Genomic DNA, 16,995 nt, shown 5'->3' on the forward strand with positions numbered 1-16,995 from the left:
TTAAAAGGATTTTTTATTAACAAAAAAAGCCTTTCTACATTTTATCCTTCATATTGCTTATATCTTTAATGCATTTTAATATTTTTGAATACGTATGTTGAATGAATAACTTCTATAACCTCGTTTACTATCATAAATATGGAGAAGAAAACTCAAAACAACAACTTAAGTCCTTTTCACTCAGAAGGCGTTTTAATTCTATCAACATAGCAAATACAGTACATTTCTTGACCCAATTTATGTTACATTTTACAAATGCAACTCATCTGGCAATCATCCTTTGAACGAATAATTCGAAGTGTGTGTGTGTGTGTGTGTGTGTGTGTGTGTGTGTGTGTGTGTGTGTGTGCGCGCACGCGCCTTGTCTTTGCTACATTGTGGGGCCTATACAAGTGTTTTTCCAGGTTTAACTACCATTGTGGGGACATTTTGGTGGTAAAGTTGAGACCTCTTTTTGAGGGTCAAGACTTGGTTTTAGAGTTTAGGTTTGAATTGTGTTATGGTTGAGGTTAGGGTAAGGAATGGGGGTGGGCAATCATTTTTGACGGTTGGGGTTAGGGGAAGGGGCTAGGAAATCCATTATGTCAATGAGATGTACCCACAATGATACAAAGACAAAACGTGTGTGTGTGCGCGTGCGTAGTTCATTCATCTGTCAGCAAGACACTTTTCTCTTTCAGCCTAAAAATTTATCATAGAAATTGAAAAACAATGCATCATCACAGTGTCATTTTTGGGGGGGACTAAGGTACCTTGTTAACACTAAACTCATCTGAAAGCCATAAAGACGAGAAGAAATACTCAATAACTTGCTAATACTTTTGTGACTAAGCTGATTCAAAAGCTTTTTGGCGAGAGGCACCTAACTTCTTTTTTTTTTTTTTTTTTTCGCTACAACATGAAGTGTAAAGTATACATAACCTAGTGACTACTGCCCCCTGTTGGTCATGTAGTGCAAATCGCAGGAACAGTTCTGGCCCGAAGCAACAAGGGAAGAAAAAAATCCTCCCAGGAGAGAAAATACTCACAATGGCAAAACTGCACTTCACATTCCACCAACAAAGAAATACATCCAACAAAGAAATACATCCAAAAAAAAACAAGACCACACGCAAAGACTCTATGACACGTAGCGATTCTGAATGAGATGATTGACAGATATGAGCGGCTGCCGGGCGACACTCAAGACATAGGATGTGGAAAGCCCTGTTCACACTGATTCAATATCCTTGATATCCGGGTTAAGGTTCTATTAGCACTAGTACACTTTTACTGTTACTACTAGTAAGCTGGATATCAAGAATAAACTGATTGAGCGATTATTTAATTTGCTTATCGTCGTACAGCAGGTTCATGTACTAGTAAGCTTTTTGTCCTTCATTTTAAAATGGGGGGGGGGGGGGGTTCTCTAAACGCTTTCTTATTTCACATAGCGATCCCACAAAATGGCCGCATCAAAGCTGGACATTGAAGCAGCTGTGCATTCTGCAATCAGGTAATTAAATGACGTCAAAGCTATCATCGGGAATGTAAAAATGTCCTTTCAATGCAAAAAGGGTGGGAGAAGAACTGAGTCTCGGGTGTCAAATTTGACATCCCGGTCACAGTATCGCAAAACATAATGTTCACCTCTGAATGAGCTCACAAGGCAGAACATATTTACATAAATCGACTTCATTCGCCTATTGGATGCCATTTATACGGAACAACAGAAATGGGAATGGAAAAATACCAGCTTTTGCAGGCAGTGTGAAAGGGGCTACTGTTGTTGTGTAAACATAGGCACCATTTTTGTCTTGTTTTCTGCTGAGTGAAAGATTGTTTACAAAAGCTCAACAATGGGCTCGGGTGCCAAACAAAATGGTAGCATGAACACAATGGGACAACGTTAGCGGTTCATAATTTAGTTTGGAAAATAGAGCCACTAAAAGCTTCACACAAACATTTTAACACCAATCCCCACCTGCTCCTGATTGGACCCCCTCCAGGACGGGGTACGAGTCCAGCATTTACGCCTGCTTCCGGCTACAGGTGCAAGTCCTCTTGCAGCAAAGGCTGCGACATCTCCCTGCTGGTGTGTTTGAGCGATGGCAGCTGCTTGAGCGTCACCTGCTGCACGAACACCACCAGGAAGCCCGCCACCAGCAGCAGCCCCAGGAGGGAGCCCAACGCCACGGGGAAGTAGGCGGGCCCCGCCAGCCCCGGTGGGGTGGGAGCTCCGGGCGCGGACGGCGTGGGCTCCGGATGCAGCAGGTCCCGGACGTCCGACAGGGTGCCGTTGTTGGGCAGAGGCGGGATGGCCAGGATGTGGCACATGAGCGGGTACAGGTCCACTGAGCGCATGGTGGGCTTCACGTAGTTCTGGCGGAAGGCCGGACCACGGGCCACAAAGACGGGATGCATGCTGCGCAGGGTGTTGTCATAGCCGTGATTTCCCACTGAGGAGAGAACAACCACAACTACTGTAAAGAAACGCAAGATAACGAATGGATCTTGATGCTGGAATAATTCACTCTACAGTCTCAACTTGGCGGGAGCAAGGCTATTATAGTTAACCAAAACTAATGAATTAACTCCAGCTAAAATTGAATTAAAAAAAAATGTGATAATGAAATCAACAAAATGCCTTAAGAAAAAAACTGAAACGACATCTTACATTTACAAAACAAAACTAATTATAGTGCAAATTAGGGCTGCGTTTAAAAAAAGGCGAATAATTGATATCAAATCAATTTTCATTTCCGAGCCTGATATCAATTCATAAAGCCATGAATGTATTATATTAATATCTCTTTTTCCCATTAATTCATAAGAATTTTTTCCTTTTTTTTTGTGTATCTGACCATTTTCTTTAAATTTACTGTTCACATGAATTTAAAATATTTTCTTACATTTATGAAAGATCTGACTTTATAATGCTGATTTTTTTCCCATTTATATTTCAAATTAAATTATGAAAATATGTTCATCTCATTTGCTAATGTCAATGGTTGTGTAACACTTTACGTGTTCCTTTCATTAATTAACTAAATCGTTTAATTAGTTACTGCCTCCGCAAAATTTTATTTGGAATTTGTTTGTGGAGTTTTTATCATGTCCTGGACATTTTAGACGAATTGATGTTCCATAATTAATCAATATTTGATTGAATTGTAGTGAATCGAAAAAATTAATAAATGAAAATCGAATTCAACGGAACTCTTACGAATTGAATCGATTAAGGAAATTTAATTTAGTTAAATTTTTATTTCGGTATAGCTACACGTCCGTACTAAAGAATGAAGGTAAAACAGTTGTATGAGAATTGTAGTGACCTGTATCTTGCACTCGACAAATACTCCATATTAACAAAAATAAAATTAAGACAAACTATAAAAACGAAGGCTTTTTTTTTTTATGAAAATTTTAAATGTAACACATTTACTCTAAAAACAAAACTAACTGAATTAAAAAAAAAATCAAACAAAATTACAAACTAACTATAATGAAAAATCCAAAACCAGTATAATTTTGTCATTTTTGACATTAGGAATTACAAAATAAACACGCATGCTAGTGTTAGCTTAGCTCTGGACTCTGCAGTATTACTTACTCCAGTCTCCACTTTTAAAGTAGATTTGTCATTTGTACCTTTTGACAGTTAGAAACAACAGAAAATAAACACACGTTTTAATGTTAGCTTATTTCTGCACTCTCTAATATTACTCCACATTCTCCAATTGGCTGCAGTGCCCCCGTTTTTGACACGTCGCCTTGCTCCATTGCTGTGTTTGTTAGCGTAACTAATGCATCCAATGCAGTAAGATTTTCACAGTTTCACGCAGCACTATTTTAAAACGGACTCTTTTGCATTTGCAGGTACTATGATGTGCTATTTTTAGCACCTGGTCAGGACCATGTAAAAAATTCCGCCTGACAACAACCTTGATGGAAAAAATGTCTGCTTTTTAGAATCAAAAGAAAGCTTACGCCCACACACCCTCCTACTCCTGTTCTTTCTTTGTTAATTACATCAAGTGGGATTCAGTTTTAAGTAAAAAAAAAAAGACAACTCCAGCAAAGCTAATAATAGAACAAAGGGAGAAAGCTGCACACAATAAGAATTTCTCCGAGACGTACGCATGAGCGGTGTGCTCCGGTTCTGCACGATGGTCCATCCCTCCCGAGCCTCCACCAGGATGGGCATGATCCTGACGTTGTGGCGGTAGTGGAGGCGTTCGGGGGTGGCGTCCTTCCGGTAGACCGTCATGTAGGGGTTGGCGTCCACCAACTTGTTGTAAACCTCATCCAGCTTCCCTGCAAGACGTGCCACCGCTAGCTTTTTAGAGCAGAACCATTTTGAATCGAAACGTGTCGGCGTTACCTTCTTTGGGCAGTATTGCCACCACGGGACTCTTGTCCACCAAGGTGTACAGGTCTCTGCTCACGTACTGGTCCAGTTCGATGATCTTATCGGGGAAGAGCTGCGTCATGCCGTGGTCGCTGGTCACCACCAGGTTGACCTTCTCATATAGGCCCGCCTCCTTGAGCTCTTTGAGCAGAAAGCCCAGTTTCGCATCCACGTCTGCGATGACGGCATCCATCAGGGAGCTCTCGGGTCCGAAGTCGTGTCCGCTGTCGTCCGGTTCCTCCCAGTACAGGACCCCGAAATCCACCGCCTCCTGGTCCGAAGCGGAGAACCATTTGACCATGTGCTCCACCCGAGTCTCGAAGCCGACTGACGAGTTGTACGGGAGGTAGCGGGTCGGGAACATTCCGTGGATCTTCACGTCGGAACCGGGCCACATAGCGGCGCCGCTTCGCCCTCCAGAATTCTGGACGGTAAGCCACAGAGGCGCCGCCTGCTCCCACCACTGAGACTCGTACAGGCTGTCCGCATCCATAGAGAAGGTGCGGTTGAGGAGCGGGTCAAACATGTCGTTAGCGACGATGCCGTGCGTCTCGGCGTACAGGCCCGTCACCAGGCTGTAGTGGTTGGGTAAGGTCTTGGTGATGTACACGTTCTGCACCTGCTCCACCGTCACGCCTTCCTTCATCAGGGCGTGGAAGTTTGGAGTGGGAACGCGGTTCACGTAATCCCAGCGGAAGCCATCGAAGGACAGCAGGAGCAGCTTGGGCCGCGCCGTCGAGCCCTGGAGGGAAACTGAAGGCGGCACGAGGGTCCACAAGAGGGCCACAAGGCCCAGAATTCCACGCATCAGATGGCCCGGCATCATGTGGGGAAATCTGTCAACATAGAAGACAAGGTAAGCCTCTAGTAGTCTTCTGATTCTGTATTGATTACTAATGTCTGATTTAACAGGACATATTAACTCATTCACTGCCATTGACAGCTATAGAATTCAAAAATTCATTTGAACTATTTCTATTAGTTTCACATTTTTACTCCACTTTTGTTAACAAGAAACCTAGAATTTTTGTTATTGTTCATTTAGAACAATTATAAAATTTGTGATTAATTGTGAGTTAACTAGTGAAGTCATGCAACTAATTACGATTAAAAATTATAATCGCCTGACGCTCCTAGTTTTTAATTAGCTTTTTTATTTGTAATTAATCGCAGGACTTGACTAGTTAACTCACGATTAATCACACATTTTATATCTGTTCTAAATCTAAAAATCTAGGTTTTCATACTATGTTAACAAAAATAGGGAAAATGTTTTTTAAACTAATAGAAATAGTTAAAATGTTTTTAAAGTCTATAGCTGTCAATGGCAGTAAATGAGTTAAGTGTGTTTTATTTTGGGGGGTTAACAGTGGATGACTTCCTTTTTTTTTAATCTTGCATGTCATTCCCACAGAGCAAAGAATATATGTGGTTTGTTTGTGTTTCTGCTTTGTGTCTAAGTGATATTTATAGGTTCATAATTACTATTACATCTATGCTAATTTCTACTGGACTTAATGACGTTCCGTTATGTTAGCATCAAGCTAGCAGACGGACGTTAGATGAAATGAAATGGACGTCCTGGTGTTTAGATATACAATGTTTCATTAACTTTTGTTTTATGTCACCTTTACGGTAAACTTCACCTGGGAGTGACAAACAAACTGAAGCAATTATTATGCTTTGGCATTACTTAGAAAACTGTGCGAGTAGTAGTTCAAAATTATTTTTTTTTAAGTGTCTAGATGGGTAAAACGATCAAGTCAATGTTTTTTTTCCCGTGTTCTCTCAATATCGGGTGGGCCTGGAACGTATCTCCGCGATAAACCGGGGGTCACTCCGTAGCACCGTAGATGTGATTATAAACAATAAAAATGCAAATATGACATTCGACAAGGAGTCAGGCATGCTGACATGAGTGGTCAGTGAGGTGACAAACATTAAACGCATCAAAGCAAAAAAGCACAACACACAGCTTAGCCACATTCCGGGTTAAATTTGCTAAACGTTTTAAACCTTATGCACGCCGTACAACGACAGCTCGTCGTCGATTAAACAGAGATAAAAACACATACTATTAATGACATTAAAAGCAGTATCACCATTCGGCTTACCTCGCTATCTGATCGTTGCACTGTCGGTGTGTGCGCACTGAGATAAACAGCCCCAACTCTGCTGACAGCCGGAAGGAAGTCCCGCCTATTTGGCAACCTTCACGTATTTATTTAGAATACTCACATTCGAACGCGCCTCAGATGGTGACATGACAATATTGCAGTTTTTCACTTGAATGCATAATCTCCCTTACATGCATGCATGCATGGATGGATGAAAGGGTCGTAAATGAATGCAGTGTCGCCTTCTCAGGCCACCGTTACGGACAAGTGCGCCGCTTCGATGACGTCATATAGCTCAGTGACGGGAGGGGGCGGAGGAGGATCAAAAGAGTATTAAAAGCAGACTCTTTTTTTTTTTTTTACTTCTACTTTTTCCTTTTTTCCTTACGTTATACCTTTTTATAGGTATTGGGAGAAAACGGTTTTAATATGGATTTAAAAGCCTTCACACTTGAGCTAACTTGTTTTGTTGGCATATATTTTAACATATTTGCCTTTCAAATGTTTCAAAACAATTTAAAACGCACTTCCTCCTCATTGTTAATAAAATTATCAATTTGATCCTAGATAAAAGCTCAACCTGCACTACTATGGTTCTCCACAAGATGTCAGCCAAAGCCTGCCTCAAGTGTGTCAAGTCAAAGCATACTTACCGCATTGGAATCAGTGACGGCTGGTGGAGTGGTTTGCTTCATTTTTGCCTGATGGACCAACATAAAGTTGCACTTCATTGTGAAGTGGAACAGAAAATATGTGCAGTTTTCAAAATTACAAGAGAATATAAACCTGAGAAGTATGGCGTACATTTCAATTAAGTGCCCTGTATTCTGACACCCTCTAAACATGATACAATAAATTGCAATAAAATTCCAGGGGAAATATTGCTATTGTGGACGCTGCTACATTGATGTGATCACAAAAGTAGATTAAAAAAAAAAAATGACGTTAAAACCACACTAGCTACTGAGAAATGATGGAAGTACTTGTAATATGACATTCTCTAATAATACAACTTAATGCATTTCCTAATCATTTATTACAAAAATACAATATATTGCAGTATTATAATGAATGCAGTACCGTGATATGAGCTGACTAACTTAAAATCCATTGTATCAACATCAGCTTTACAGATGCTCACGTCTGTTGTCTATATATGGCAAATCCAGGTCGTCAACGCCGGCATATTTTTCCCTGCATAACGACGAAAACAAAGGCATACATTTGACGCGTCCATTAAATGACAACCTGTGTTTTTCTTTTTCTTTGGCTTTAAAAAACAAGACAAAAACATTTATACCAAAAGAATCAGTAGCCGGGGAAAACCGCAAGAGAGGTAGAATACAGTATACAGTGAGTACACAGAATGTGCCGTATTTGTTTACTAACTTTTTAATGGTTTACTGAGGTTAACATCTCGTTGCACTGAAATGTGCTAATGTCATGAATAAAAAGTTCCACAAGGGTATTTATTCTAAGGCAGGTTTTTGTATGGTAACGTGAGATGAAGTGTTCTATACGTGTGGATTCTACACATTTCTATACAGGCTTGATGTATTACACGTGTGCTCCTCATTGTTTCATTCAGCTGACAGTGTGTTTTTCGACACGTGCACGCTTCATGACAAGGATTTTTTTTTTAGGGGTTTGTTTTGTTTGCAGAAAAAAGCTCTTTTGTCATTTTTGTGGCACCCACTACACATTTCTGCCGCATGTCACGTTACGCACAAAGGTCGTGCGTTTAAGTTTAAAGGTTCTGGATGTTGTCGGGATAAAATTACACTCATGCTTTGTATGCATTAGAGTACATGTATCTATTAAATTATTAGCATTATTACACCTTGCCATGCCATATTATTATGAAGGCCTCTGAGAACCATACAAACTTTATGAAAAGGATGCAACGGTCTACTGGTCATTTTTATACTTTTTAAATGTGTTGGTTACATGTGATAGATTGTCTTTTTATGGAAGTTTTAGTTTTTTTAATAATTTGTTTGCCACTATTTTCCATGATGAATGTCAAATTCTTTTTTTGTGTGTGTGTTTTAAAATATAAAATACTACATCACACTGATATCATATGATATAACAAAAATATATTGCATCATACATTAATTAAGTCACATAACATAGTGTAAGCAAAAAAATTTGAATACAGCTATTGTTCAAACTGGAGAATAATTGCAATAGCCTACCTATGATGTACATATTTTCTGCCAGGCACACTTTATGAGCTTTAGTGGTCCACATAAATGGATGTAGCGAGCTGGATCTGTCCCCTCGGCCTTGAGTTTGAGACCCATGATTTCTGTGGCATTTTTGTGCTTTGTCTTATCTTTTTATTCATCCTACTATAATGGTGGGATTTTACATTGATTTGAAATCATTATTTATTTCCCTTTGCAAAGCAATATGAATTTGATTTGTTTATGAATGGTGCTATTCAAATAAACCTGCCTTACATAAACCCTAGAGCATGCTTAGCTGCCTTGTGTTTTTGGAATTATGCCATAGAATTGGTAAAAATTCCACAGCACACAATGCCCGCTGTTCTCGATGTGGTACACGCGTAGCATTGCGTCAATTTTCCTGCTCCTTTTTGTTGTTTTTTTTTGTTTTGTTCCCGAGACAATCAACAATACGCTCGGACATGAGCCGGATCTGCCGAGAGCCAGCCAGGCATGGCTGTCATAGCTCGCCTTGAGGACGGAGTAAGGGGCGGTGTCTGAGCTAGGCTGCTCAACCAATCGGAAGCGGTTAGTGGCCGCTGTCAATCAAAACATTGGTGACGCTTATATTTACATGGAGACAGCGTCGACCAATGAGGAGTCAGCAAGGGAGAAGATTAGGCGCGCGCTGGCCAATGGCGTGGCGAGACAGAGTTTTAGGGGAGTGCATAATAATCAACATATTAGCAAAGGTGCTTTTTAGATATCGATCCCCTTTTTCGCGCCAGTTGGAATAATCCCACCGTGTGGACTTTTGAAAGGCTTGACCTAATAGTTTCGCGTCGTTTTTGGTGCTTTTCCGTTGAGAAGCAACATGCCGAAGAGGAAGGTGAGTGACGCCGCTGCTCCTGACGTCTGGTCCGCTAAACAATTTTCGCTGTAGAATCGTTAGCGCGCGTCCGGACATATTAAGTGCAAGTTTGAAGACGTGTTTTTTCCTCCGTTATTTCGTTTTTGTTTTTTTAACCCTCCACTTCCTTGTTTTCCGTGTACAATGTCACGAGGACGCGCCGAGTGAATAAATGGCTCCAATGTGATAACGGAAGACGTACACGCTGATGGGGCTCCAATGTGATAACGGAAGACGTACACGCTGATGGATGCCACGTTACTCAAAATTCCAAATAAATGTACTAAGAACGTTCAGGACTCTTTTGGCCAGATTTGGACATGTTCGTCGTGTACCACCCGGATGCTACCATTGTGCTTATCTGTGTGAGTGAGGGGGGTATTTGGGCCCATCCAAAACCAACACGGTGTGGATTCTACTCCTCCTCCGTCTCTGTTTGTTGCGCATGCGCTTAGAGCAGCCCGCCTTTGTAATTCGGTGCTTCTCTTGGGCTAGGCAGCTCATATCTGGTCATCTAAACAGGATGATTCCATAGGATGTGACTTACCAGGGATCACATGCATAATACGTATTAACCCCCTTCCACAAAAGGCCTTTAAATGCTATTTTTTAAATGAGAAAAGCATTTATTGATAACATGATGGGGCTTTGTGGAAGCATGTTGTTTTACATAGCTACGGGTGGATAAAGGCTGCAAGTTGGAGGGGCTGAGGGGGGCGGCATCCACCTCAGGTGCCTGTAAAGTTATGTGACCTTAGAAGCTCTGACTCCAGCTCTGGCCATGTACACATAGCTAGCTTGGTGTGCGCATCTTCACCATGCTCCTTCCGCGTGTTTTCATTTTGTATCTGACTATACTATACCATCCAATAAATGGCTGGAACTGCATTGGCGATTCTCGCTCTTCTATTTTTCCACTTGACCGAAGCAGATCTGAAGCTTGTTTGTAATAAAAAAAAATTTAGCTCACAACACAAAGCAGAAAAATAAATAAATCTACCAAGTGGTGGCTAATAATTTGAAAAACTGGTAAGTTTGGTAACTTGCCCCTGGGGGAAAAAACAAACAACTTAATGTTCTGACTCGATGCGCTCTCTGTGCTCTCTCTTAACAGTCTCACGAGGGTCCCGAGGGCAAGGACAGCTCCAAGGTCACCAAACAAGAGGTAAACATCAGTGTGCATCTTTTGTGCGCGTGCGTGTGTGCGCTTTTGTTAGATTTTTCTCTCATCATGAGAAGCAGTCACGAAGCGAGCGGATCAGGTAAAGAAACAGGCTGCAGAAGTACAACTGATGTCTTTCTCTCCCTCTCTCTTTCTGTCACTGTCTCTCGCTCTCTTAATGATCATCTTAGCCCACCAGGAAGTCCGAGAGGTTGTCAGCGGTAAGTTTGGTCCTCTCCTCCTTCTCGCTGTCTTCACCACTATTCTTCTTCGGTGTCTTGCACGTGTTTGTTTTGTTATTTGTCTTTTCTGTGTTTGTCTTTTGTGCAAGTGTGGTGCAGTAGAAATTAATCAATCATAAATCAATGGGTCAACCTAAAACTAAATACTTTTAAATTTGTTGGAACTGATACAAACAGGCTAAAAAATTATATTTTTGAATTATTTACAAAAGCTGCTTCACCACACAACCTGTTATTTTTTTCCATGTTTGTACTGTATACATACTGCACGGTGTATGTATGTGTTCATTTTGGTGTGCATGTAAATGGTTTCACTCTTGTAGCCCTTGTACCGTTTTCACCCTTATGTCAACCGAGAGCATCCAGCCATGAATGTGTTACGGGTACCCAATTGTGAAACGATATCAAATGTGCACGTTTTAATTATCTTCTTATTCAAAGTGGCCGTCGTGAATTTGTGGATTCTAGTAGGCATGTCGATCATGAGTACAATAGGCACAAAAATCTCAAAACAAGACATTTTGGTGGTTTACAGTTCTTCAAAGATGAACTTTGATTGCTACCAAATTAAAAGCATGTTTACTAGACCAATGACCAGAATTTTGAATTTTCATTTTTGCTCATGGGCAAAGTATTGTGGTAAAGGTTGATGACACCTAAAACACAAAATTCTTACTAAGTTGAGAATGAAAATTCAGCCGCCATAGCCAGCTCAACTAAGCAACATGAAATGCAGTAGTTTGGTAGTTTCTCCCCGTTGTTCAAAATAGTTCCTTAGTCACAACTCATTGTTTTGGCCTGATCACAAAAGCATTAAAAATGAGTTTTTCAGCAAATAACGGAAAATATGTTCCCACCCAAAAAATCCACAAATTGGCGAATTTGCCAAGGTCAACTTTACTGGACAGATATTGAGTGAGTGTGTGGAACATGGTAGCTAGGTCACAAAATTATATAATCAACTCCACTGAGTTGTACGTAAATGTACAAAGGGAAAGTGTCGAAAACAAATTACATCAACAACTGTCTAACAAGGTTGTGTTGGTCCTGCAGAAGCCTGCGCTGGCAAAGGCCGAGGCCAAAGCCAAGAAGGTCGTTGTCAAGGTAAACAAAGCACATACACACCTAAAAAAAAAAGAAAAAAAAAGAAAAGACAAACTATCTCAACGAGCATCTCCAAATGTGACCTACCACCCACGTTATCCATCAAATGAACAACGAATGCATCACTAATATTGATCTTTGAATGACTTCTTCTGCAGAAGGTGGCTGACGAAAAGGGGGCCAAGGCACGGAAAGGCACCACCAAAGGGAAGAAGGAAGACAGCCCTGCCCAGAACGGTGACGCCAAGACTAACGAGGTTTGAAAACAGGCTAAAAAAAAATCATACCCAAAACAGAGCATTTCATAACAATTGTCCATTTGTGTTTCAACACAAACACGCGCAGATCTTTGTCTGTCGTCCATCTGTTAGTGTGTCTTCCATCAGAAACTCAGTTCCCTCCACCATGTCAGTGCGAGGGCAGAGCGAGACAGTCAGAGTGAAGGGTATGCAAGAGTGTCACACTAATCCACATTTGCGTGTGCCTTACTAACTCACAGCCTCATCTTTGGCGTGAAAGCCTTTTCGACCTGCACTTAGTGCAGCATAGCGCCGCCTCAACCAACCCATTCATTGTGTTTGCACTGTTGCGGTGCAATGGTGGAGCGTCGTTGCTGCGATTTGAGCGGAATTGTACTGTTGGTTCACAATGATTATGTGAATGACTTTTTATTTATGGAAATGGTAAGTCAATATTAAGATAATTAGAACTACGGTATGCCCAAACCAGCAAAAAAAAGTCTACTTCCTGTTCAGTAGTAACCTGTGCCAAATATGGGCACACTTGCACTGTGCCTCCGTTGTCCCTGCGCTGTCCGGCGTCTTATCTTATGCTGGGCGAAATTCCAAATCCTACGACTTAAGAGGTTGGACTGTTGCTTGTATTTCTTATCTTAATTGTTTGCAGTGTGTTGAGTGAATCTTTAACTTAAAAGTCTTTCAAATAGAAAATCTTGCCGTTTTTTTTTTCTGCCCCGCAGGCAACTGAGGAGGCTGAGGAAGCCACCGAGGAGAAGGCGTAAAAACCACGGGCGCCACTTTTTTTCCTATCGACAAATTTTTTGTAACATGCAGAATTTTTGTAGACTTGTGATAGATGCTAGAGACGAACGACCAGCGTTCCCTAAAATCCTCATTTTATGTCCGCACTCCTCCTGACTTCCTAACGCTACCTTCGCAAATCCAAACTGGCTGTTTTGTTATTTTTACTTCTTCTAACGATTAGACGGCTGCTTATGTTCTTCAAACCAGATCTCCACGGTGGTCATATTATTTTAGTAATAGTTGTCGTATTTTTTAGAGAAAGCACTCGCCATGGAGACAACCTGCAGCATTTTTACAGCTCTTCCTTTTCAGAATGGCCCATAGCTTCTTTTTTTTTTCTCTTTTTTTGTATGTGTGTGCTGGGCTGGACGCAATGGTGGATCTCTTGTGTTTGAACCTTTTTCTTTCTCCTATACCCAATCCACACCCACCCTGATTCCCTTGTCCTACAGCAGAGTGACATAGCAATAAGCAGCAGTGCTTGTGTTCTAGAGGCGCCTCAATTGGCTTCATTCTGTTGGGAGAGTATTTTCAAATAAAAAGAAAACGTTGACTACTTTGTGTTTTTTTTTTCCCCCCCCTGCAAGATTCAGTTTATTAGGCTACAACGTTGACACCTGAGACGCCACCGTCCCACCCATCGTATGCAACAGCGTTTTCGAGCAGGGGGGGCTGCACAGCTGGGTGTGTACGTGTAGTTGTGTGAGGCCAAATACAAAAAAGTGCTGCGTCAGGAAGTGAAAGGTCAGCAGTCGGTGGAGCTCCAGTCCGCTGTTGTCATTCACAGACATGGGCACGGTATGTAGACCACCGGTTGGCTTACTTTTTTTTGGAATTAAAGATGAAAGTAAATGACTAACGTTCAGTGGCGGGAACTTGGGAGTAACAAAGCAGAAATACTTCAATTCTGGACTGGACTGTAGATATATTCAAGTATATGTATTGACTATACTCCCTACATTCAAAGCAGATATCAGTATTCAAAAAAGGAACTAGAGCGGGGTAATGTCAACATGACCCCCCCTTATAAAAGGGGATGGTAACTATGAGACAGGTAAGCGGTGCAATTTAATATTATGAGTACTGTATAAAATGAATTTGTCATCATGGATTCCTAAATAGCTGTCATGATAAGAGAAAGATACATGTAATGTCACCGTCAACACAAAAGTGAGCGGGAGAGAGGCCGAGACTGCCTCCCTGTGGCTAGAGGGGTCACCAACTGTCAGCAATGCATAGCACAAGTTTTATTCATTTATTATAAAAATTTATGTTGTCGTCCATGACCGTTTGATTCTAAAACAGACATATAGACCAAGTTATTTGTATGTATTAGGGGAGATTTTTTTTTTTTAAAGGTGCAATTGTTTATTGTAATAAAAAATCTAGCTCATGTTAATTTAATTATAATTGACTAAATATTTAACAAAATACAACAAATATTTATTTTTTGTTGTACTGTACTATTAACCTTTTTTTTTTATATATATATATATATAAAAAAAATAATAATAATTGAGGGACAGCTACAGTGAAAATGGCAAATCAGTGAGGTCCAAGAAGCCTCAAGAAACCGACAATAATGATGTCACTGAAACAAAAATCTGAATTGCAAGCGATTAGTGATGTAACTGAACAGTTGAGCGTAATCGAAGCCAGAAAGTAAATATACCACTAAAAGTCTGAAGCATGTGTGCTAACACCTCAGTTAAGATTGAAGAACAGCATAATGGCTGGGTGACAAACAGTTGCGTCAGACAAGAATCTTTGACCTATGGACAAAAAGTTCAATCTTGGTTTCATCAGACCACACATTTTGGTGAATTCTGAACACAGCCCCAGTTGCAAGAAGTTGCCCTTCACTCAGTTATTTTTTACTTCCTACAGTAAAGTATTTTCTTTTCTTTTTTTCAATTGAGTTGTACAAGGTTATAGGTCACATTAATGGTTGAAGGAGTTTTGAAATGATTTATCTTTGTCTTATATTTTAATAACAAAATACAGCATTTCAATAGGGGGTGTGTAGACTTTTTATTTTCCCTGTACGTCATGTCATGCAACTTTTAAATGACATTCTCTCAAGGCAATGTTACAAGAGTGTACTTTTGTTGTTGCCAATTTGCTAAAAACAGAAAAAAGATATTTTATGCTTCGGTATTTCACATTTCCCTCTATATGGGTCATTTAAAGAAAATTTTATGAAAGGATATGCACACAGATGCACAGGGTACAAAATACCGGAGAGACACCAAAACAGTGTTTTTACCTAAACACTTCAGAAATTATGTTTTTTTTGTTTTTGTTTAGTGTGTTATATTGGCAAATGAAACAACATAATCACTACATTTGAGGCACCATTTCCTTCATGCACAGCTTCTATTACTGACACTTTTTAGTTGTTTATTTTCCTTTCGGCATTTAACTGCATATTTACAATGAATGGGCACATTCATTTTTGGCATCATCAATCATGTTTCTTTTTTTTATTTTTATTATTGCTATTAAAAAAAACTGTTTCTGGGATAGCTAATTCATTCATTCTATGATCTTGGTTTCTGCATGATTGATCGTTTTCACTGTAGCCGTCTGTCAACTAAACATTTTCATATAGGTGCTTCATTTTATTTGGAAATTGGTATTATTACATCCAACACTGGAAACTAATTCAGATGGGTGTGTCACGTCTTTTCACACAAATAAATTCAACTCTTGTACATTTTTGGTAGTGTGCACACTCATTACTTGACTCTGAGGTGTCACTTACCGTCCTTAGATGTACACACAATATTGCTATTACAGGAATGCAACTCACTCCACGGTGACTTGGTGGAAAGGTCTTGGCTTTAATGCGAAGATCTTACAGGGTTGAGACCTGCAACACATAGAACACTTTATAAGGACGAATCATGGGGATTCGAATGCTGAAGGATGTCACTTTCCTTAAGACGGTTGATGGATAATGTGCTCTTGAGCAAGGCTGTATATCATTCGCTGAATCCAAGTGTGATTATGTAAACTGTAAAAAAGTAATCTTGGTGTAAACCCAAAGCTTGTAGTAGGTATGTGCAAATGTAGATATGAGTCTTATGTTGTCCACCAACTGTTAATTTGTGTTTTCGAGTCACTTCATGAATTGAAGTTTTAAGTAAACCCAGGAGTAATAAGTGTCCCTTCAGCCATAATTGTTACTCCAATATTTCCATTCTGTTCCACTAACTCACGAGATTTTCCTTCACGAGGCTGCGTTGTTGCCCCCCTCTGACGCTAACAACAACCCTTCCCCCATTTTAGTGTCAGGCGACGTTAAGGAGATGGACTTCTTCCTCGCCGAGCAATCTCCCGGGGAGGGCGAGTTTGTTATCGGGACATCTTGCTCGAGTAACCCCAAAACGAAAAGAAAACACTTAGCAAGCATACGTCGGTGCCAAGTTGGCTTTTAAGGAGTAGCTAGCTTTCTCGCGCAGATTCGGCAGCCATGTTTTCCGTCTAAAAATGTTTAAAGTGTATCCATCCGCGGTTCGATTAATGGTCAATCGTTACTTATTAACCCGTCAAACGTCGTCTGGTTGTGAAGTATCGAGCACTTTGAAGTAAATTCTCTCTTCCTCGAGTAGGTTGCCATTACAACCTACTCTCACAGTGGCCTATGCGTGCCGTGAAACACACCGCTGATATCCCTCCGCCGATGGCTCGCGTTTTCCCCTTTCGAGGGGGAGGGGGATATGGATAAAAACGCTCACATGGGATAAACATTTTATCACTAAAATAAACGTTTCCCCTTCATATAAACGTGTGTCTGCTCATCTTTTGCGTCCCCGTCATTTGCGTCGCTGCTTGGCGGGCAAACCCACCCAGG

General features: G+C 40.6%; 2 protein-coding genes across 6 annotated transcripts; one reads left to right on the plus strand and one right to left on the minus strand.

Annotated features, from left to right (window-relative positions):
* Nucleotides 1-170: 170 nt before the first annotated feature.
* enpp5 (ectonucleotide pyrophosphatase/phosphodiesterase 5) lies at nucleotides 171-5,216 on the minus strand. The gene is made up of 3 exons (XM_077552873.1): nucleotides 4,364-5,216; nucleotides 4,120-4,296; nucleotides 171-2,438 (listed from the first exon to the last, which is right to left on the minus strand). Exons 1-3 carry the CDS (start codon nucleotides 5,214-5,216, stop codon nucleotides 2,026-2,028), a joined length of 1,443 nt encoding a protein of 480 aa, XP_077408999.1. The 3' UTR covers nucleotides 171-2,025.
* Nucleotides 5,096-13,692, plus strand: hmgn3 (high mobility group nucleosomal binding domain 3). Of its 5 annotated transcripts, none has more exons than XM_077552876.1 (7): nucleotides 5,096-5,246; nucleotides 10,703-10,753; nucleotides 10,942-10,971; nucleotides 12,046-12,096; nucleotides 12,255-12,353; nucleotides 12,442-12,541; nucleotides 13,076-13,692. In XM_077552876.1, exons 1-7 carry the CDS (start codon nucleotides 5,202-5,204, stop codon nucleotides 13,081-13,083), a joined length of 384 nt encoding a protein of 127 aa, XP_077409002.1. In that variant the 5' UTR covers nucleotides 5,096-5,201; the 3' UTR covers nucleotides 13,084-13,692. The 5 variants fall into 5 exon arrangements, with proteins under 5 accessions (XP_077409002.1, XP_077409006.1, XP_077409004.1 ...); XM_077552877.1 differs by lacking the exon at nucleotides 5,096-5,246 and adding an exon at nucleotides 9,343-9,567; XM_077552880.1 differs by lacking the exon at nucleotides 12,442-12,541.
* The last annotated feature ends 3,303 nt before the right edge of the window (nucleotides 13,693-16,995 follow it).

Source organism: Vanacampus margaritifer, chromosome 19 (assembly GCF_051991255.1).
Source record: "Vanacampus margaritifer isolate UIUO_Vmar chromosome 19, RoL_Vmar_1.0, whole genome shotgun sequence".
In the NCBI taxonomy this organism is placed as follows: domain Eukaryota; kingdom Metazoa; phylum Chordata; class Actinopteri; order Syngnathiformes; family Syngnathidae; genus Vanacampus; species Vanacampus margaritifer.

Coding starts and splice junctions, on each gene's coding strand:
- hmgn3 (XM_077552876.1), top strand. CDS start 5,202: ATGGCCCGGCATCATGTGGGGAAATCTGTCAACATAGAAGACAAG. Junction 10,754..10,941: donor CCAAGGTCACCAAACAAGAG/GTAAACATCAGT, acceptor TGATCATCTTAG/CCCACCAGGAAGTCCGAGAG. Junction 10,972..12,045: donor AGTCCGAGAGGTTGTCAGCG/GTAAGTTTGGTC, acceptor TTGGTCCTGCAG/AAGCCTGCGCTGGCAAAGGC.
- enpp5 (XM_077552873.1), bottom strand. CDS start 5,216: ATGATGCCGGGCCATCTGATGCGTGGAATTCTGGGCCTTGTGGCCCTC. Junction 4,297..4,363: donor GGCAATACTGCCCAAAGAAG/GTAACGCCGACA, acceptor CACGTCTTGCAG/GGAAGCTGGATGAGGTTTAC. Junction 2,439..4,119: donor CCGGAGCACACCGCTCATGC/GTACGTCTCGGA, acceptor TTCTCTCCTCAG/TGGGAAATCACGGCTATGAC.